The sequence below is a fragment of the Polypterus senegalus genome, chromosome 3, assembly GCF_016835505.1.
Source record: "Polypterus senegalus isolate Bchr_013 chromosome 3, ASM1683550v1, whole genome shotgun sequence".
In the NCBI taxonomy this organism is placed as follows: Eukaryota; Metazoa; Chordata; class Cladistia; order Polypteriformes; family Polypteridae; genus Polypterus; species Polypterus senegalus.
This window is the reverse complement of record NC_053156.1, coordinates 31,666,421-31,688,495: the sequence shown is the minus strand read 5'-3', so window position 1 is coordinate 31,688,495 and position 22,075 is coordinate 31,666,421. Positions and strand designations below refer to the sequence as shown.

The 22,075-nt window shown below is 39.5% G+C and overlaps 1 protein-coding gene across 1 annotated transcript in view; it reads right to left on the bottom strand.

Annotated features, from left to right (window-relative positions):
- Positions 1 to 7,480: 7,480 nt before the first annotated feature.
- LOC120524991 (asialoglycoprotein receptor 1-like) overlaps positions 7,481 to 22,075 on the bottom strand; it is a 36,685-nt gene continuing 22,090 nt past the window's right edge. Inside the window, exons 4-7 of the mRNA XM_039746908.1 lie at positions 21,288 to 21,440; positions 16,357 to 16,508; positions 11,740 to 11,846; positions 7,481 to 9,701 (exon numbers count right to left, since the gene is read on the bottom strand). Of these exons, the coding sequence (XP_039602842.1) occupies positions 9,551 to 9,701; positions 11,740 to 11,846; positions 16,357 to 16,508; positions 21,288 to 21,440 (563 nt within the window). The 3' untranslated portion in view covers positions 7,481 to 9,550. The remainder of the gene's footprint in view (positions 9,702 to 11,739; positions 11,847 to 16,356; positions 16,509 to 21,287; positions 21,441 to 22,075) is intronic.

Here is a 22,075-nt window from a genome sequence, read left to right as displayed (position 1 = left end):
CTTTTGGAGTCTCTGGAGGGTTGCTAGAGGGCATACCTTCTGGGGATTCCCTCGTTTTGCTGGGAGACTTCAATGCTCACGTGGGCAATGACAGTGAGACCTGGAAGGGCGTGATTGGGAGGAATGGCCCCCCCGATCTGAACCCGAGCGGTGTTTTGTTATTGGACTTCTGTGCTCGTCACGGATTGTCCATAACGAACACCATGTTCAAGCATAAGGGTGTTCATATGTGCACTTGGCACCAGGACACCCTAGGCCTCAGGTCGATGATCGACTTTGTGGTCGTGTCGTGGACTTGCGGCCATATGTCTTGGACACTCGGGTGAAGAGAGGGGCGAGCTGTCAACTGATCACCACCTGGTGGTGAGTTGGCTTCGATGGTGGGGAAGATGCGGTCAGACCTGGTAGGCCCAAGCGTGTTGTGAGGGTCTGCTGGGAGCGGCTGGCAGAGTCCCCTGTCAGAAGTAGCTTCAACTCCCACCTCCGGCAGAACTTCAACCCGTCCCGAGGGAGGTGGGGACATTGAGTCGAATGGGCCATGTTCCGTGCCTCTATTGTTGAGGCGGCTGACCGGAGCTGTGGCCGCAAGGTGGTGGTGCCTGTCGTGGCGGCAATCCACGAACCCGTTGGTGGACACCGGCGTGGAAGGATGCCGTCAAGCTGAAGAAGGAGTCCTATAGGACTTTTTTGTCCTGTGGGTCTCTGGAGGCAGCTGATAGGTACCGGCAGGCCAAGCGAACGCGGCTTCGTTGTTGCTGAGGCAAAACTCGGGCATGGGAGGAGTTTGGAGAGCCATGGAGAGCGACTTTGGACGGCTTCGAGGAGATTCTGGTCCACCGTCCGGCGTCTCAGGAGGGAAGCAGTGCAGTGTCAACACCGTATATGGTGGGGATGGTGCGCTGCTGACCTCGACTTCGGGCGTTAGGGTCGGTGGGAGGAGTACTTGTAAGACCTCCTCAATCCCACTAACATGCCTTCCAATGAGGAAGCAGAGCCTGGGGACTCTGAGGTGGGCTCTCCCATCTCTGGGACTGAAGTCACCGAGGTGGTCAAAAAACTCCTTGGTGGCAGGGCCCGGGGTGGATGAGATCGCCGGAGTTCCTTAAGGCTCTGGATGTTGTAGGACTGTCTTGGTTGACACGCCTCTGCAACATCGCATGGACATCGGGACAGTGCCTCTGGATTGGCAGACCGGGGTGGTGGTCCCCCTCTTTAAAAAGGGGACCGGAGGGTGTGTTCCAACTATAGAGGGATCACACTCCTCAGCCTCCCTGGAAAAGTCTATTGGGGTTCTGGAGAGGAGGGTCCGTCGGATAGTCGAACCTCGGATTCAGGAGGAACAGTGTGGTTTTCGTCCTGGTCGCGGAACAGTGGACCAGCTCTTCACCCTTAGCAGAGTCCTGGAGGGTGCATGGGAGTTTGCCCGACCGGTCTACATGTGTTTTGTGGACTTGGAAAAGGCATTCGACCGTGTCCCTCGGGAATCCTGTGGGGGTGCTCGGGAGTATGGGGTACCGGACCCCTGATAAGAGCTGTTGGTCTCTGTACAACCGTGTCAGAGCTTGGTCCGCATTGCCGGCAGTAAGTCGAGCCCGTTTCCAGTGAGAGTTGGACTCCGCCAGGGCTGCCCTTTGTCACCGATTCTGTTCATAACTTTTATGGACAGAATTTCTAGGCGCAACCAGGGTGTTGAAGGGGTCCGGTTTGGTGGACTCAGGATTGGGTCACTGCTTTTTGCAGATGATGTTGTCCTGTTTGCTTCATCAGGCCGTGATCTTCAGCTCTCTCTGGATCGGTTCGCAGCTGAGTGTGAAGCGGCTGGGATGAGAATCAGCACCTCCAAATCCGAGAGCATGGTCCTCAGCCGGAAAAGGGTGGAGTGCCCTCTCAGGGTTGGGGGAAAGATCCTGCCCCAAGTGGAGGAGTTCAAGTATCTCGGGGTCTTGTTCACGAGTGAGGGAAGAATGGGCGTGAGATCGACAGGCGGATCGGTGCGGCATCCGCAGTGATGCGGGCTCTGCATCGGTCTGTCGTGGTGAAAAAGGAGCTGAGCCGTAAGGCAAAGCTCTCAATTTACCAGTCGATCTACCTTCCTACCCTCGCCTATGGTCATGAGCTATGGGTAGTGACCGAAAGAACGAGATCGCGAATACAAGCGGCTGAAATGAGTTTCCTCCGCAGGGTGTCTGGGCTTTCCCTTAAAGATAGGGTGAGAAGCTCAGTCATCCGGGAGGGGCTCAGAGTAGAGCCGCTGCTCCTCCGCATCGAGAGGAGTCAGATGAGGTGGCTCGGGCATCTGATCAGGATGCCTCCTGGACGCCTCCCTGGTGAGGTGTTCCGGCACGGCCAACCGGGAGGAGGCCCGGGAAGACCCAGGACACGCTGGAGGGACTATGTCTCCCGGCTGGCCTGGGAACGCCTTTGGGATTCTCCCGAAGAGCTGGAAGAAGTGGCCGGGGAGAGGGAAGTCTGGGCCTCTCTGCTTAAGCTGCTGCCCCCGCGACCCGACCTCGGATAAGCGGAAGAGAATGGATGGATGGATGGATGGATGTTTGCTATCTATGTTTGTGGGAAAACTAAAATTCGATTTGGTAATTCTTACTATAGTCTTTCAGTTTTAAGGTTTGTTCTTATTATTGTAAACACCAATGATTGTTGCTACAGCACTTACCACATGACTGATTTTGTAAGGTTTGTCTTTAATATAGGGCGGCACAGTGGCGCAGTGGTAGTGCTGCTGCCTCACAGTTAGGAGACCCGGGTTTGCTTCCCGGGTCCTCCCTGTGTGGAGTTTGCATGTTCTCCCTGTGTCTGCATGGGTTTCCTCCAGGCGCTCCGGTTTCCTCCCACAGTCCAAAGACATGCAGGTTAGGTGGACTGGGGATTCTAAATTGGCCTTGTTGTGTTTGTATGTGTCCTGCGGTGGGTTGGCACCCTGCCCAGGATTGGTTCCTGCCCTGTGTTGGCTGGGATTGGCTCCAGCAGACCCCCGTGACCCTGTGTTTGGATTCAGCGGGTTGGATGATGGATGGATGTCTTTAATATATTTTGCAGTGATAGCCATTACTTTATATACTAAAACAAATGAAGATTATTTTAAAATTTTCTTTTAACTTTTGAAGTGAATTATAATCAAAGTAAAGATAATAATCTCCAGCAGACCCCTGTGACCCTGTGTTATAGTGGATTGGAAAATGGATGGATGGATGGATGGATAACATAAACAAGGAGCTAGCTGATACCATTGGGTCTCGTATTCTGGTTAAGACAGCATCCCAGCTGAACTACATAAACCCACCTTACTTTGTCGGACTCACTCTAAATAAACTATCCAGTCAATGGTGAATTTCATGTGAGTGAGCAGTACTCTGTGACTCGTGTACCAATAGGAGGGGGCTACCTTCGAAGAAAATTGACAACTTATATTTCAGAAATTCAAAATTGGCTAACAGATTAGCCAATTGGGGAAAGTATTAAACATATTTAATTGTGGGTTATAGATATATGAAGTAGTGTAAGTAAAATCAGTGATACGCCAGGTCAATGTTTTTCTCTCCCAGTTTAGCCGTTTTCGATTGTCGCCTGTGGAAAAAATTAGATTTCACGGGTTGCGTTTTTTAAGCTACAGTATTGCAGTAGTAATGCAGTATTCTGGGCTATATTTCAAAACCCCAAATTAATTTTTACTATGTTTTTCATCCATGTATCACCCCTTCCCCTGCTATTTGCACTTGTATTATGTTCTTTACTGTTCTAAACCCCCCATTGTGTGATGGTATATCTCAAAGTTAACCACTGAGGCTTTGGTATGTACCTGATCCTTTCGCTCTAACACCATCCAAACCCAACCCCGTTTTCTGGAGTGTCATTTTCTGTATCTCAAGCACTAGGCTATTTTGGGCAAATCTTAAAAATCTTATATGTATACAACATCTCCATTCAACGTATAGCAGATGGGCTAAGTACATAAGTAAATTGATAATTTGTTGATGACATCTGCTTTGAATGGCAAATCAAGATTTAAATGTTCACTTCATACAATGTGTTCTGAAACCAGTAAATTGATCAATATTTACCACATTATAATGCAATATAAAATTTACTTAATTATGTAATATTAAGAATAAATTAACAGATGCAAGATACAGTATATGAAATAAACTATTGGTAGTTCAAAGTACATCCAAGAGATTTTACATGTTAAGTTTCAAGTGTCTGATTAAATAACAGAACAGGGAAGTTCAAGTTCAAAGCTTATTGTCATGTGCACAGTAAGCAAACACATTTCCCTGTACAGTGGAACCTCGGTTTGCGAGCATAATTCGTTCCGGAAACGTGCTCGCAATCCAAAGCACTCGTATATCAAAGCGAATTTCCCCATAAGAAATAATGGAAACTCAGATGATTCGTTCCACAACCCAAAACTATTCATATAAAAATGATTAATACAAAATATAAAGTAAAAATACATAAAACAAATTAACCTGCACTTTACCTTTAAAAAGAATCATGGCTGGTGTGAGTGAGTTTCTAAACTCATGTGGGATTCCACCCAATGGGACGATACGCGGAAGAGTGTCCCAAAGCAATCGCAGTCTCCCAGCGCTGTAGCAGTTTGCCGTATAAGCGCATCCAAAAAAGATCACAGACATGCTATAAGCGCCTGCCGTCAATGGGTGATACAAGGAACATTATAAAGATCCCGCTACAATAAATAACAGCGCTGTTGCTGTTTCAAGCTAAAGGCGGCTGGTGTTGTTAAAGTACTGAGACTCAGCTTCGTGTTTTGGGGCGCGCACACACACACACACAGTCACAATGCTGTAGTAAACAGTATACGCTCGTATGGATGTTGACTATATGAGTGAGGCACACAGACTCAGACGGAGAATAGGAGACAATTGCCCTCAAGAGAAGAGAGAGACGCGCTGCGCGCAAGCAAGAGAGATAAGGAGAGAGAGAGAGACGTGTGTGCAAGTGAGCGAGTAAGATAAGGAGAGAGAGACGCGCGGGAGCGAGGATAAGAAGAGAGAGAGAAACGCGCTGTGCGAGCAAGAGAGAGAGAAAGACAAGTGCGCGTGAGAGAGAAGAACCATCAGCTCAGTTGTGATCACATGACACTCAGCAGACAAAGTGTGTCCATACTGCTCGTATTGCAAGACATCGCTCGTTTATCAAGTCAAAATTCATTAAAAAATTTTGCTTGTCTTGCAAAACACTCGTAAACCAAGTTACTCGTAAACCGAGGTTCCACTGTACAATGAAATTCGGTCTTTGCTGTCCACACCAAATGACAAAACCAACGTATAAAGATAAAAATAAATAATAAGTAGCAGATAGATAATAAATAACAGAGGCAGCATAAAGTATTAAAACAGAATAGAAGTATAAAGTGTAATGTGCAGGTAGGTGTGTGATGGACAACTTAAATACAGTTGTGTGAGGTAGATAGAATGAGGTGAACCATAGTTAGAAACTCTAGTCAGTTATTTAGGAGTCTAATGGCCTTGGAAAAGAAAGAGTTCTTTAGCCTGGAAGTCCTGCATTTCATACTTCTATACCTCCTGCCTGAGGGTAGAAATGTGAACAGTTTGTGTTGGTTGGGTGGGGTTCCTGAGGATCGAGGCAGTTCTCCTGTGGACTCTGCAGTTGTAGATGCTCTGCAGAGAGGGCAGTGGGGTCCTGGTGATCTTCTCAGCAGTCTTTACCACTCTCTGCAGGCGTTTGCGGTCCATAGCAGTAGTGCTGCCATACCACACGGTGATGCAGCTGGCCAAGATGCTCTCAACAATGCAGCTGTAAAAGTTGCAGAGGATCTTAGTCAACATACCAAACTTCCTCAGCCTCCTTAGAAAGTACAGCCGCTGCTGAGCCCTCTTGACCAGCTGTGGTGTTAAGCATAATTAACAAATGAAAGCGGTACAAAATAGCAATATGATAAACTGAAAAAACAAAGCACATGTATCAAGAAAAACAGACAGAGTTAATATCAAATAGCAGGGCAGTGATCAAAATAACATAGACCCTGGAAGTCCATTAATGAAGGCTCAGCAAACCAAACTCCAGAAATAGCTGGTGGGCTTCCAGCTTAGGTTTGAAAGTCAAGAAAATTGGAACCTCATGAAAAAAGTACTTGCCAAGATATAAGGAGTCCAACATCAGAAAATCTCAGCTCTTTGATAGGTTTATATGGTGCAAGCAACACATGCGCATATTGTACAGGGTTGGATAAACAGCTTTGTAAGCCAACTTTAGGGTCTGCTGTTTGAGAGGAAGTCAGTGTGGATGGGTACCCTTAGGGGTCATGTGGTCAGTTTATTTTGTTGGGAAAAAGACTAATTGCATTTTATGAGTAGTTAGCCACAGCATGCTTTCCATCAAAAGGCACAGCTTGTTTATCATGCTCACCCTGTGATATTTACATAACTGAATCTACTGATATATAATATAATAAGAAATAATATGTTGAGACATAACATTAATTCTCCAGATTGAAGTAGTGGAGAATTCCCACATGTATAAATTTATTATAAACACAAGTAAGTAGTCCATATTTATACACTTCTTTTACATTAAGCTTTCTTTATTTCTTTATACACACAAGCAGGAGCTTAGTACAGTTCTTTTAAAATGACATTAAAGCATTCTTGGAAGATTCTAAAGAAGCTGTGTGCAGTTGCATGTAAATATATATATATATTTTTTTCTAGTTTTAGATCATTTAAAATTTTTTTCCATTGAGTTATGAAGATTGCATTAGGATTCCTCAAATTAAGGAGAATTAGATGATGTGGTGTTAGCATAGTGTAATAAAATAATGTTCAGTTAATTACCAGATAATCTAAACTCTGATAAAATAACTGCAAAGACTGCTCTAGGAGGATTTGCAGTGATCTTAAGTCCTACATTATCTGGTAGATAAGAAAAAAACCTTTTTCCAAAATGGCTTTAGTTTTGGACAATCCCAAAACATATGCCCAAGTGAGGCTGGAGCTCCCTGATAAATTTTATATTGGTTTAATTGGGAAAGGTGTATACTTTCATCAGGATTACAGTGTGTTTGTATGAATTGAAGGAGAATGAATGTTGCAGATTTTCGACTTCCACTCTTTGCCTGAGATAGTGAAGAAGTGGTCTCTTTCCCAGGACTGTCAAAGGTGGAGTACTGTGACAATACTTGATAAAATCTGGAAATGCTTCCTATATTTTACTGATTTCTAGTTAAAATGGGTGGAGTGATGGCTCTGAGACTAGGGATCTGCGCCTGGAATTGGAAGGATGCCAGTCTGAATCCTGCGAACGCCAGAAATTACTCTACTCCATTGGGTCCTTGAGCAAGGACCTTAACCTGCAATTGCTTAGTCCTAGGTATGTTAATCTGCATCCTGCCCTGCAAGCAGGTCCTCCAACTTGCAGGGTACACTTCAGGGTTCGTGGCAGGATTGGCACTCCAGCCACCATAAAAAAAAAACTCACACTGTTTCAGTGTGGTGTTGAGGTTAAACTTGGGTCTCAATCCAGGTGGTTCGTTGTGTGGTGGGTGCGTCAATGTCCTCTATCAGCGCATGTTCCCAACTCCCTCCTAGTTAAAAAAATTTCAAGTGTAGGCTCTGGAGGTGGATTAGGGAAGTTATGCACATTCTTTTTTGTAAAGTTCCTAACAGCATTTATATACTTATAAGTGTTTTAACACTGTAGAAGTTAATTTAACACTGGTAACTTATTATATTGCCCTTGTATTATGAATCATTATCTCTTTGTTGTGTAATACTTCTTTGATCTTAGGATGTAGTGATCTATATAATGTTGCTCTAAAATTGTTTGCTGAGTTCATTTATAGTTAACACAATTAAGAAGAGTGATTTATAAATGATGTGTGGCCAAATTCTAAAATCCTAAATCATCTAGCTCCATTTTTTCAAGAAAACGTGAATGTATCAAGCAATTTTGCCACTTGTTTGAATTAGATAATGCCAACTAAATTGTTAAAAGTAACCTCTTACAAAGTATTCATATGCTGACACATAGCTGAGCGTTTCAGGTTATTTCTTAACCCAATTCTCTCACCATCTTTTACAGTGCATTGAGCATGAAATTTTTCACCACAAACCTGTTTTATAATAATTGACCATCCTAAACTGTAGTAGTGATGGTGTTTTAGAACAAATGTCATTTAGAATGTGTGCATAGTGTGTGAACAAACAAACCATTTTAAATGGGTAGCAAAAAAGTATATGGTGGGTCAAAACTGACACATGGGACACGGCAGTGTTCCGGTTTTGTAGAAGCTGAACACAAACGGGGTATTTGGGGAATTTTTTTTTTTGTAAAGTTAGGCCCCATTACTAAAAGCCTTCACAATTCTGAAAAAAGATGACACTCTGGATAGTTTTATATATGGTGAACAAACATATTACCTTAAATGTAGCAGAAAATCCATTAAGGTCAATGGTGGGATAAAACTGACCCAAAAGAAAATAAAAAAATAAGCATTTTTTCATCCGTAAGAGATTAACTTTAGGGTACTTTTAGTGAATTCAACCCCAAAACCAGGTCAAATTTGATCCAAAAATGTTGTAAGAGTTAAACTGGAATGTTTCGAAAGTGGCCATTTTCAGTGATATGTTACTTAAAACCAGGTTCTTGGTTGTGGGGTATGAGATGTCTGCCACCATCAAATAATTCACTGACACAAATTCAGTTATTTGTATTCCTTTTTTGATTTCCATTCGTATTTTTCTCACTATAAAAGACAGAGGACTCCAATCCATTTGAACAAGTTTTCAAAACCTTTCTGCAGTGGGCTAAAGACCCTTCTAAGAGTGGTTGTAATAAGTAGGTACAGAAAGTCAATGAATAGCATATGGCATCACTGTTGATGAGTGGAATCATCATCATCATCATACAACAATTTGCTCTTCAGTATGTTGTTTTCCCTTGAGAGAGTAGAGTTCATGTAGTTATTCTGGAAACATTCCAGAACAATGTTGTTCCATGCATCATTTGATCTGCTTATCCATTTCAGGGTTCTACCATTGATTGTATAGCATGAGCCAATCCAGTCGATCACACTTGCCCAACATTTGCTAATGACTCTGCATTTAACTTCTTTAGAATGAGGAAAAAAAACCTAAAATATTTGGAAAAAAAGCCTATCCAGATGCCTACAGGATTCTAAACGACAGCAGACCTGTAAGGTAGAGGCACTAACCACTGTCCCACCATGTCACCTAAGCTAACAGGAGAACCAGTATAACGGGGTATTTAATTACCAATATGGTAGAAAGTTCACAAACAACAAAAACAATTGTATGTTTCAGTTTGGTAACAAAGTAGTAAAAATCCCCCTACAAAAGTTTGTTATGCAGCAGTGGTGACATAAAACCTAAAGAGTAACAACGTGAAAAAGTTTACAAATGAGAAAGAACTAATCAGTCTAGCAGATTTTTTTTTTACTTAAACATATTAGAAAATATTAAAATTTACACATGAATGACTTTTGAAGTAAATAAGATGGTAAGCAACTGCTTAGAGAGAATTTAATATTTCTTTAACTTTTTTCACAAACTCTTTTCATGCTGGAATCACAAGATATATCATGCCAGGTGTTTAGGGAGTGTGCCCACGGTCTTAAATGAGCACAGTCCTCCCCAGTTGGATTAGTTTCTTTCCAATCATCAGGCTGTCCTCTTGTCCAGTAGCTGAATTAAAACAAATAATAATAATAATAATAATAATAATAATAATAATAATAATAATAACATTAAAATGATTGATTTGCATCCTGACATTCAGTTATTTACAATAAATTAAAAAAAAAATTTAGACCACTTCACCTTTCTTCACATTTTTATGTTGCAGCCTTGCGCTAAAATTATTTAATTTAATTATTTCCCTCATCAAGCAACACTCAATACCCGAGAATGACAAAGCAAAAGCAGGATTTTAGAAACTGCAGACCTGAAATATTCTCTGTACTTTGTTCTGTTAAACTTTTCCTCCACTCTGTCTGGTCTTCCAGCCCCTGCTACTGTAAACCAACCCCACAGCGTGATGCTGCAACCACTGCACTTTACTGCTGAAAAGCTATTGCACAGGTGATGAGAGTGCCTGGTTTCCTCCTGATGTGACAATAATTTTGGTTTCATCAGACCAAAGAATCTTGTTTCTAACAATTTCAGTTTCCTTGAGGGTGCCTTTTTTACAAAATTCAAGTGGGCTTTAATGTCTGTTCTACTGAGGTGAAGTGCTACAGGAATAGTTGTCCATCTGGAAGTTTCTCCTGTCTCCACACTGGTTCTCTGGAACTCAGCTAGAGTGACCATTTGATTCTTGGCCACTTCTCTTGCCAAGGCCCTTCTCTCATGATTGCTTAGATAGCTCTAGGAAGAGTCATGGTTGCTCCTAACATCTTTCATTTAAGATTTATGAAGGCAACTGTGCTCTCTCTGGAACCTTCAATGCTGCAAGAATGTTTTAAGAGATTGGGAACGTATGTATTTCAAGCATATGTTTGCATATATTTTGGGAATGTCCTCCAGTCTCACCTTTCTTGTTTTCTATTGCTAAAGTCCTCTTCCTCAGGATTTTCTCTTACTAGACCTCATGATTTTCTCCCTTCTAACCAAAGAAAGATCTTTTTCCTAGACACAATAGCTGCAAAGTCTTTAGCATCTCGGTGGAAATCTGATGTTTCAGTCTGCAATTCAATGTTTTCAAATTGCATCTAACTCTTCTGGAAATGTCAGTGGCGATAGTCAATGGCTTATCTGCTTCATATAATACTGAAAGGCATGCTCTTGTGCAGTTTCTGCATATACAGATGGCCTGTGATTGGTGTGGTTCTTTCAATCTTTCTACTTTGCTTAAACTTTATCTCAAAAGCTCCTGATATCCGGACCATGTTTCCCTTCTAGGTTTTTTTCTCAGGCAATTTTCTTTGTACCATTTCACCTTTTTAAAAGGACACATTTTGTGGGTGGTTGGGGTGGGGTTGTATTTGTACTGTTATTTCTGTCATCATCATTGTCCACTTTTGACATTTTAGATTTTTTTCAATTCAATAAATTTTTGATTACAAACTCTTCCACAGAGTATTTATCCAAACATTTAATCACAAATTCTTCCTGAGACCGTTAACAAAAATGTACAGAAAAATAATCAAAAACATAAAACTAAAAAAATAATGCACAAGACAGTAATGAAAAAATGAGCACCTACAAACACAGATTCCTTTCCCCCAAAAATATATACAAATTGGAAGTAAACTGTCCTCACTAATATTTACAATTTGAAAGCACACCTGGTGAAAATATAGTGGCATTGGTCACGTACTGTGGCATAGTGCTGGTTCAAGCCCAGAGAGCCCTCTGACTTGCAGGCCAAATCAGTGGGGAGACACTGGACACCAGGGCAACTTTGCCCGTCGTCACGTTCTCTCTCGCTAGAGTGCTAAAATAACAGGCAAGTAACTTTTACCTCTACTATAACTATTTATTTATTTGTGATAAGCTGTAAATAGCTATACAGAATGCTACTTGTAAATTGTCTGCTGGACTGACTTATCAAAGGGCAACACTCAGTCTCCTGTTAACCTAACTTGCATTTCTTTGTGAATGTAGGAGGAAAACTCAAAGTCACAGGAATAGGACTCAGAATACAGCAGCAGCATTAACTAGCATATAAGTGGAAATTAATTAAACAAATGACAGCAACAAGAAAAAGAAAGAAAAATACTACCTTAAATTGAGTGCTGTGTTGTCTATCCAAAGCCAGTTTTTTTCTTGTTTTGAATCGGTCAGACCTATCCATGCATCTGAGCTGGCGACATGTTTATTCAAAAATCTCTAAACATAAAAGGTAATGCAGTAATGATCGCAGTCAGTCTAGCAATGTATCCATATTTTCCGAATTTGCTATTTTCCATTGCAAAATCACTGGGACCACGGCTCGGTGGCAAATGGGCGACAGACAACTCAGCGAAAAGACAACTCGACAAAAGACAAACCGGTGAAAAGACAACTCGGCGAAGAAACTATAGAACTCGACGACATCCTTTACCTGTTAGGTAATAGTTGGGTTCAAAGAGATTTTTAAAATATATTTAAATGACAATGTGATTGAAAATCTTGAAAATAAATACATTTATATAATTGACAAACAAACTTTATTCTGCAGATGGAACAAACTCCATCTTACATTATCTTCTGCAACCAAAATTGCTAACCCTTTATATAAATTGATTGTAATCGTATGAATAAATAAAAAAGTTTGTTCGTCAATTATATAAATTTATTTATTTTCAAAATTTTAAATCACATTGTCATTTAAATATAATTAAAAAATCTCTTTGAGCCTAACTATTACCTAACTGGGAAGGGATGTCGCTGAGTTGTCTTTTCGCCAAGTTGTCTTTTCACCGAATTGTCTTTCGACTAATTGTCTTTTCGATCAGTTGTCTTTCGCTGAGTTGTCTTTTCACCGAGATGTCTTTCGCCGAGTTGTCTTTTCACCGAGTTGTCTTTTCACCGAGTTGTCTGTCGCCCAGTTGCCCCTGAACGTGGAACCACAGTCATTCTTGGCACCATCAGTGTTAAAGGAGATACCAAAACTGGATATGATGATAGTCACCATGAGAAACAGTCACTTAGTCATTCAACATTCACACAGCAACACTCTCTCAAATTAGACAAATTTAACAATGAAAATTAAACTAATGTAGCCAAAGGTGTATCATCAGTGAACATGTCACATTTCTGGGTTAGTTTAACTGCTTTAACAAGTAGAAACTATAGAAACTTAAGCTCATCTATAAGCTGATAAAGCCATCACAATTATACAATTGTCTGTGGAAAATGGTTCCTGTTATCATGTATCAGGGTATGCTATTATCAAGGTTGTTACCTAATTATAATCACTGTTATGAGTGCCATAAAAAAGCCAGAAAGCTTTTAAACATTTTCTGACTGGGAAATTAAGCTACAAGGCAAAGAGTAGACTGACGTGAAGAACAAAGGGTATCATGAGAATGTCAATTTTCAAAGCTGAGAATAAGGATTGAAAACCATTGCCAGAGTCAGGAGCCTAATAATCTCTAGTCTGTAAATCCTTTACTTAGTTATCAAACATTGCAATTTTTGTTTCATAAGGAATGATCTAAAGCTAAGTTGGCAACTGTTGCGTGAGTTTGATTATGTCAAATGTTGGTGATTATGCAAAATGTCATCACCCATAAATCAAACCATTACAAATTTATCAGTTTTGGAATATTATTGCTATTATTTTGAATTGCTTTCTAATTAAACATTATGTTTAATTTTGTGTTTATATTTTTTCATTACTTTTGCTGCGTTTCCATGGTGCCATTTTGTGACTTCTTTACATTCAAAATGGTCCCATTACCAAAAGTGTTTGGAAGTTGTGTTGAGACATCAGCATGCAGACAGATGAGCTTCTCATCTGTCCAAAATGTGCATTCTACTTTCAGATGTGTATTCATTTCATTTGCGCACATAATCACCCCTACGACTTCAGGAAGTGTGAAGAAAGTTAAAGAGCAAGAAGCTAGATTTAGAAGTGTATCAAATACAATACTAGATAGGTTCCTCACAGTACAAGTTTAGAGGCATTAAAGGATGCGTTTATCTTGTATTTTTCAAAGCAAAGTTATTTCTTCATAAACATGGTATAAATGCATTTGCCATCTGAAATTGTGTTCCAAACTCCAGTAACTTGTAAAAATTTATAAAACAACTTGCCGCCCTAGCATTTTACATTGGAGTTAATGGGGTATGGGTATAGTCACAAAAGAAAACCCTTAAAACTTTCGTCAGTTTTTCAAGCCAAGAATGATGTTTAATATTGATCTACATCTTGCAATTACACATACATTGTAAAGTAGCTTATACATATCATATCTGAACAAAAAATATTATGAAATTCAGCCTTAAAAAAAAAAGAAATAAATGGCCCTTGTAGTCTTTCACAAACCCTTCATGCCCTACAGACCATGGTTTCCTCCAAGTCAGATCAATCATAGTTAACTGTTTGTACTGTGTAGTTGGTTTTGTTGTGATTTACTTCCGTATTTATGTGCAAACTCAAACTAGCAAATAGAAAACATATCCTTGCCTTGAGAAACATAGTACCAGGAATACATAATAAATTGATTATTTCCAGATCCCTTTTGTTGTCACAAACATGCGTTGGTAACACGGCAGGCATGAATTCTTATCTAAACACTTAAAGAGGACGTATTTAGTAAGTTTTAGGCTTTTATTTACCAGTGGTGCTTCATGCTCCATTGCCTCTATGTAAAGTGCGGGCAAGATATTTTTAAAAATTGATAGAAATTGCTGCATTTGTAATGCAATTTCACAAGGAAAATGTATGTACAGTATTTGTGAACAAATTATTTTGACTTGAAAAATACCAAACTTATCCTTTAAGACAACTCCACAAGGGGTATAAATTAGGAGTACAGAAAGAGATTGAACAAATTGTATATCCTGTACAAGACAAATAAACTCAGTACTAGCTGTAGGGTTTAGTAGTACATGAAAGCAGTATGTAAAAAGAAAATTATAAATTCAGTTAGTGAGAAAAATTGAGGAAAATGCAAAACTCATCCTTAGGAGAAGGTACACTTATAAGAAAAGAATAAATTCTACAGGAAAAGATTATAAAAATTATACAAAAAGGAATGTTCCCAAATCCTTCCTTTTTTCCCAACATTTTCTAATTTCAAAATGTTAATAAAATTTCATTAGCTATTGGGAATATTAAGGATTAATATTAAATATTAATAAACAAAAATTAAATATTAATATCAAGGATTCAGAGAGTTCATTAAGATAAATGCTAAGATTACAAATGCTCAGGGCTGGGGGTTGATTTGTTTCTAATCTTTTTTGTTTCTATTTGTAAAACTTGAGTTATGTGTATAGAATGTTATTTGATCCTAATAAATTCAATAAAAAAAAGATTACAAATGCTGAAATCAAATAAATTGCCAGGACCAGAAAAAATAACGTTTCTTGGGTTAAAGAAGTACTTGGGGATGCTGCTTAATGAGAAGGAGAATAAAATGGATAATGAGAAAACAGAAGGACTGAGCTATAATATTTTGGTAGAGGAGGTTACAAGAATGCTGAAAAAGATAAAGATAGGAAAAGCAGAGGGGCTAACTAGGGTGTGTCAAAAATGGCAGGGTTTCTAAATGTTTAAAAAGTAGTGTGCTCATTTCAGTATACAAGGGAATGGATAAAGGTAAATTTTGCATTAATGTTGTAAACCTTATTTCCACAAAATAACTAAAGATATGGGGAACAGTTTACCAAGTAGTGTAGTAAGTAGCAGTACTGTGGGGACCTTTGTTTTTTGTTTATTGTGCAATCGAAGCTTTTGACTTCTGAACCAGGAGCGAAGCCCTCTTTCTGTTTTGCTTTAATGTGAAATGGCTTTCAGTTCTATTAAGTTGCTATTAAGGTCACTTTCCTTTATGTCACATACCTATATAGAAATATAGCAGATTTGACAAATGAGAGTAGATCACTGAGTCCTTCAAATAGATTTGGTTTGCTAAAGGCTAAGATGTTCCATTATCTCATCCAGATATATTTAAAAATTGTGAAGTGTTCTCTTCGACTTGATGACTCAGAGTTGTATTTTTCTGCAATATTGAGTGTGTGCTCTCAGTGTTTCATCTTTAATGCACTTCCCTTCATCCTTCACTACGTGTCCTTAAGTGTTCCATATGTTTCTTAACTGAAGGAATTCTGCTGGATTACATCCTTCCATGACTGCAGTGATGCCTAGCCTGTCTGTGGCTGTGGTGCTGTTGACCCGTGCATATTTACAATTTTTGCTGACGATTTTGAGCATGAAAATGAAATGTAGGTGGATATGGCTTAGGTAATGGTATCATAAAAGTAATTTAAATCTAGAAATACCATTAGGGTGTTGGCACGGTGGCGCAGTGGGTAGCACTGCTGCCTCGCAGTTAGGAGACCCGGGTTTGCTTCCTGAGTTTCCTCCTGGTGCTCCAGTTTCCCCCCACAGTCCAAAGACATGCAGGTTAGCTGCATTGGCAATCCTAAATTGTCCCGTGTGGGTGTGTGTGTGTGTGCCCTGCTTTATGCCCTGCGGTGGGCTGGCACCCTGCCCGGGGTTTGTTTCCTATCTTGCGCCCTGTATTGGCTGGGATTGGCTCCAGCAGAACCCCATGACCCTGTAGTTAGGATATAGCGGGTTGGATAATGGATGGAAGGAATACCATTAGGATTCTCTCCTAGTTATTCACTGAGACTTGCCAGAGTAATATGGGTGAATGCTTAGTATACAAGAATTCCATCTCACCTGCTCACTTTCATTCTCAATTATCGCCAGATGTCCACCTTTAGCTAAACAATCATCTTGACTAGCTGTCCAATCCATGTGATCAGTCGAGATGAAGTAACATGATGTATGATGGGTCAACCATCCTTGTGGACAAACTGGGCACTTCTTTTCTATCAGAAGAAATAAAACATACCATTAATGAAGCACCCACACATACATACATATATTATCAAACTAGATTAATTCAGGTTAGGGTTTAGCTACATCAAGGCCATGGCGATTCCAAGACACTCTGTTGATGTCCAGTCACCAGTTGCCTATGGGAGATGGGAGAAAAGCTGGAGTATCTAAAGAACAAGTCCTCCAGACATGGGAGATCATGTACACTCTGTACAAACAGACACTGACCAACAAAAGCTTTGAGGCAGCACACCAAACCAGTACACACCATGCAATTCTATTAATTCATTCTATTAATGCAACATTTCATTTTAATTGTGGAATGCAAGAAATGTATACTAAAGTTTATCAGAGTCAGGTATTCATGGCTAAGATACTGAAAACTTTCATTCACTGCAGTCCTCCTAGACAAGAAGAAGAAAAAAGAGACAGCAGTAGACTGTATTAGCAATTACATAACATGGATATAAATAATTAAGCTATTTTTTATGTTTCCTCACAAATGATTAGGTTGATAGTGTGTTCATTTCTCAATTTGTTGACAGTTAACTCTGACAGCAGTTCAGGCTGGACACTGATCACACTCTTCAGATCTCCCTCTACTGCCACACCTGAACGGCTGAATATTGCAAAAATGATTGAACTTGCATTTTAAGAAATTTGAATCAAGATTGAGTGGTAAACAAAGGATATTGCAAGCAGGTAGTGTAGTGTTGTGACAAAGTCAGTGGACAATAAAACCATAAGGTTTAATTTCTACCCTGCTTCAATTTGTGATCCTGATTGTTAAACTGTCAATACTCTGATTGCTAAAAATGTGTGCATGAACACTCATTATATCTGTTCAAAGGTTTTAGTATTCAGGGGAAATGTTGAAGTGGAAGTGGTATTTATGAGATGGTGCATAAATCCAGCCCTGCTGAGTTCTGTGGGGGTCGGGTGGAAGAGGAAGAACCTTGTTAGAGGAGGAGTGGAGAGGAAAGAGAGAAAGAAGAAGGAAAGGCTTTTGTGCTGCACTGTGCATTTGGTCCTAGTATTGTGTACTGTGCTCTGGGGAGAAGGGAAATAGCGCTCGTCACAAAAATAAAAACGTGTCCTGCGCAATACTTGTGTCTCTGCCTGTCTGTGTCGGGTTAGTGAGGCTGTAGTCCACAATATATATATAAATGTTTGAGTAGAAGGCAGCTAAAGGGCCTGAGTAAATGTAATGCTACACCAGACCAGGGGGTGGCAGAGTGTGCTGACTGTCTCTCTCAGGTCCTTGCAGACCATTCCCGGGAAATCTTGCCAGGTCCCGACACCTCTGATGATGTCACTTCTAGCTCCAGCACCTCTGATGACATCATGTCCAGCTCCGGCATAGATGACATCATTGTCTCCATCAGCCCTTAAATCCGCCATCTTACATCCAAGTATTCAGTCCTCTTTTGAACTCAGTCTTGTGAACATCTATCTCTGTTCAACAATTTCAAACTTTTACAGCCGGGATATAATATACGGGTGGCTACCTTTATAATGTCTGGAGAGTCATTCTTCTCACTATAGATATATATATATATATATATATTTATTTATTTATTTATTTTTAAAGAGTTAATATGTCTAATAGCTGTCCAAACCAGCCTCCATTTTGGACCTGATCACAAGCCTGGATAAATGGAGATTGTTACCATCAAGAAAGGCATCCAGCCATAAAAATCATGCCAAAACCTCTGCTGGAGATGTCAAGTCAAGTATAAAAAAATAACCCCATTTAAAAATGAGAATAGCAACAGAAAAAGAAGTCTAATAGCTGCCCGTAAGTAAGATGGTGTTGATTATAACACGAGTTTTATGCATGCATAGAAATTACTAAATAAAATGCTAAGAATGCTAAAAATAGAACAAAACTTCAAATATGAGAAACACTTCATTGTATCCTGATCTTGTTGTTTTACCCTGTTAAAGACATTGACCGCTCACATAATCCTTCTTCCGCTTCAAATAAATTACTCTCCACAATATGCATTCATATTTGTTAGGTTTCTATTGAGACCTTAAAGGAATACTCCTTTTTGAGAAGAACATGAGAAAAAAAATGTAATCTCCTTTTTATATTCAAAACAGCGAGATATCAAAATTTATATGTAATATATGTATATAGTCATTGATGGTGGACAACACTAAACAATATTAAAAAACCATGAAAAATCTCACGTTACACAGGTCACATAATTCACATGTCAAGTCATCTAGTTGAATGCTCATAACATCCCAAACACGTATTTTTACTTAAATAAAGTACTCAACCTAGTATTGAACATTGACCTCAGCATTAATGTTTGCATTGCACCAACTTTTGGAATTTATTTTGTAATATATGTAGTTCTAAAATGCATTGTACTTCTCATTTTAACAGATGTAACATCACAAAAATATGTAGTAATAAAATGCCTTACTACAAGTGTTTGTGAAGTGCCATCTGCTGGAGTGTGAAATTCAATGCATATGTCTGTGTTCTATGACATTTGGTGTAAGATTCATGAAAAGTGTAATCATTTGTGATGTGCCATTTGCTGGAGTGACAGAGACATAACAACCGTATTGACACACAGACACTTATCCTTTATTAAGGTGGATAAACCAATTCTGGAAAATGCTCTTCATGCGCCTGAGCATTTGAATTAAAGATTTGCTGCATTGCTTGATCAGGAGTCAGGTCCATTAACAGCTTATTCATTGGCTAAAAATTTATAAGAGTTAGATGATAAGCTTGTGTGTTGAGGTTAACTAGGACAAGTTTAGAACTTCAGGTGTAATTCAGTGTCATTTTTTAGCAATGTCCTGGATATCACCATGTGATTGCCTCTCTTCAATTAAGTGATTGCTTCACCACATTGTGGAAATAAGTTTTGAAATGAATTTAATGTAGTGCAACCACAAGTGGGTGCCACTGAGTGCCGAAACCACAGACACAGTAGTACCCAACACAACTCTGAACTTAAAAGTAAAGGGTTTTATTTCCTCCAACACCTCCCAACAATGAACACAGCCAAAATATCCCAACCAAACACAAAGTAGACACTCGTTTCTCCTTGAGCTCCTCCAGGTGAGTTTTCCCAATGTCTTCCAACTTTGACTGTCTGTGGTGAGGCAGCGGGTTTCTTTTAAGCCACTCCTGGAAGTGCTTCAAGTGTAATGGGATTGGTCATCCAGAGAACTTCTGGATCACGTGGGAACCAGGGCAGTCCCCACCCGCCAGTTCCCTTTGGTGGCACCCAAAGACCCCACCAGGGCTGCACTTTCTGACTCCAATTACCATGCCACCCTGCAAGTGTGCTAACTGGGATAACATAAAAGAACTCCGCATCCTACCGTGTGGGGACATTAACTGCTCCTGCCATCCACATTCTCCCAGTACATCCATTATTCTTACCTCCCTGCCGGGATGAAGATTGTAAAGCATTCTGCCAGGTTATGTCACCAATCCCATTATCCTTCAATTATGGTCTCCTGAAAATCAAGAAATCATCTTTCATCCCACTCAGGATGCCTGTCCTTCCTCTGTGGTATTTGCAGTAGTTCGTTCAAACTAAGCGTACTCTGCCCGCTAAAGCAAACTTCATTTCATGTTATTACTTTAGTAATCCTTGTAATTCAAATTTATAAAAGGTTCACTTTAAAAACTAACCCATTAACTGATTTCTGTTTGTAGGACACGATGGAAGTTAGTTTACATTAAAAAAGAATGACAAAAATAACAAATGGAAGTTTCTTGTTCAAATTGTCCAATACCATTGACATATTGTCACATATCAGGTTCAAGAGTTGCCCAAATAAAACAAAAACAATTCTTGTAGCCGCCGATGTAAGGCAAGATCAAGCACTGGTAAAATGTGTGCCGAAAGAAATCTCTCAGTCCAAAAGTTTGTTTTAAAAATATTTAGTGAAATTTAAAAGCAAATAATCCACACAAGTAAAAAAGAAAAAGTAGTTACACATGTAGAATAAAAGTAAAAAAAAAAGAAAAAATGTATCTTGTCTAAACTTAGCTTTTCATGAAGATCTTTAATTATTTCTATACTTAAAAGTTCTTTTTCTGTACGCTATAAGCGCACAGCTTCGAGCTTAAATAAGCACATTATCTTTACGTGTTACTTCACACATTCAAAGAGCCCGTAGGCCATCAAACACGGTCACATGCACGAGCACGAGCACGGTTTAAAACTGTATGCCACAATACCTTACACAAGGCAAGGCTGTCACTAACTGAAGAATATTGTTTACTCAAAGCTGTTAGAAATGGCAGGAATATACCAATGCAAATTCTATTTATGGGGGTTATAGGAACATCCCATATGTTATGCATTGTAATCCAGTAAAATATTCATGAATCTTATATAACTAGGAAAATGGCTTTTACACACTCTTTATCCTTAAATTTGTGGAAGCATTCCTTCAAACCAAAAGTCAAACTTAATTTTCAAAGAATTTCAACTCAATTTGTGACTTCTTGGTACTGATAAAATTCAAAGTCACCCTTTTCAGCAAAGGAGCAGAGCAACACAATACACATCAAGAAGCAAGAATCTCAAATGGGGAAAGCAGATGCCATCTTACTTATAAGTGTTTTTATTACTATGAGATATGAGACTAGTGTGTAACCCTGCTTTTGTTTGACTAGTGTCTGTGTGAAAGAGTGTTTTCTTTGTAGCTAAACTAGCTCTGCCCCAAATATCACAATATCTAACACTCATCATATTGTCATTATTAAAAAATACTTTACTTACCTAAAAGTCTGTTGTATTTATTTTGAAGAATCTCGTGGTCTGTTGATAATTGGGTGAAGCTGTTCGTTAGATGGTTGAACCTCACGTTTAGCACAGAATGACTTTCTGATAAGCTATTGTGTGCCATTTTCATTTCCTGCAATTTATTTTCAGCTGGTAATGAGAGAAATGTAACACCATTATCAGAATCACAATTTGGTGCTGACATCATCTTTGCTTGGTGAAGCATGGCTTAGCATTGCATGTTACTTCCATGTGAGAATTAAACAAAATATAAAGTTTGTTATAAAAGTTTGTTTTTGGCAACTCCTGTGGGGCCAAGCAAAAGTTTTTTTCCTTCAGAAATGTTTTTTACTGTTTTGAATTTGAGATTTTGAGGGAGGCTAAAAATACACTTGTGTTCAAACTTTGCAGCACTGCAGAGTGTGACAAGCACTATTAGAAGCCAACAGGGCGGTAAGTAAGTAACTAAGGTGTACAAAAGGATTTCTGGATAAAATAGTAACACTTATACAGGAGAGTGTTAGCACTAGTAGGAGAATGAGGACATAGGCATTTATTTGTAAGGATTAATATGTTTATTTTGAGTATAATGCAGCTGGCAGCCCAGGGTTTGAAAGCAAAAGAGGGACTCCGCATTAAGAAGACAATCACCTAGGGAAGCAAGAAGGAAAAAGTGAAAGTTTAGTTACTTCAAAGTCACACAGCAGAAAGTCAAGAGCTGAGAGTATTACATGAGCTTAAGGGGCCAGCAGGTAATAAATAAGTGAAGCAATTGCCCAAAAATG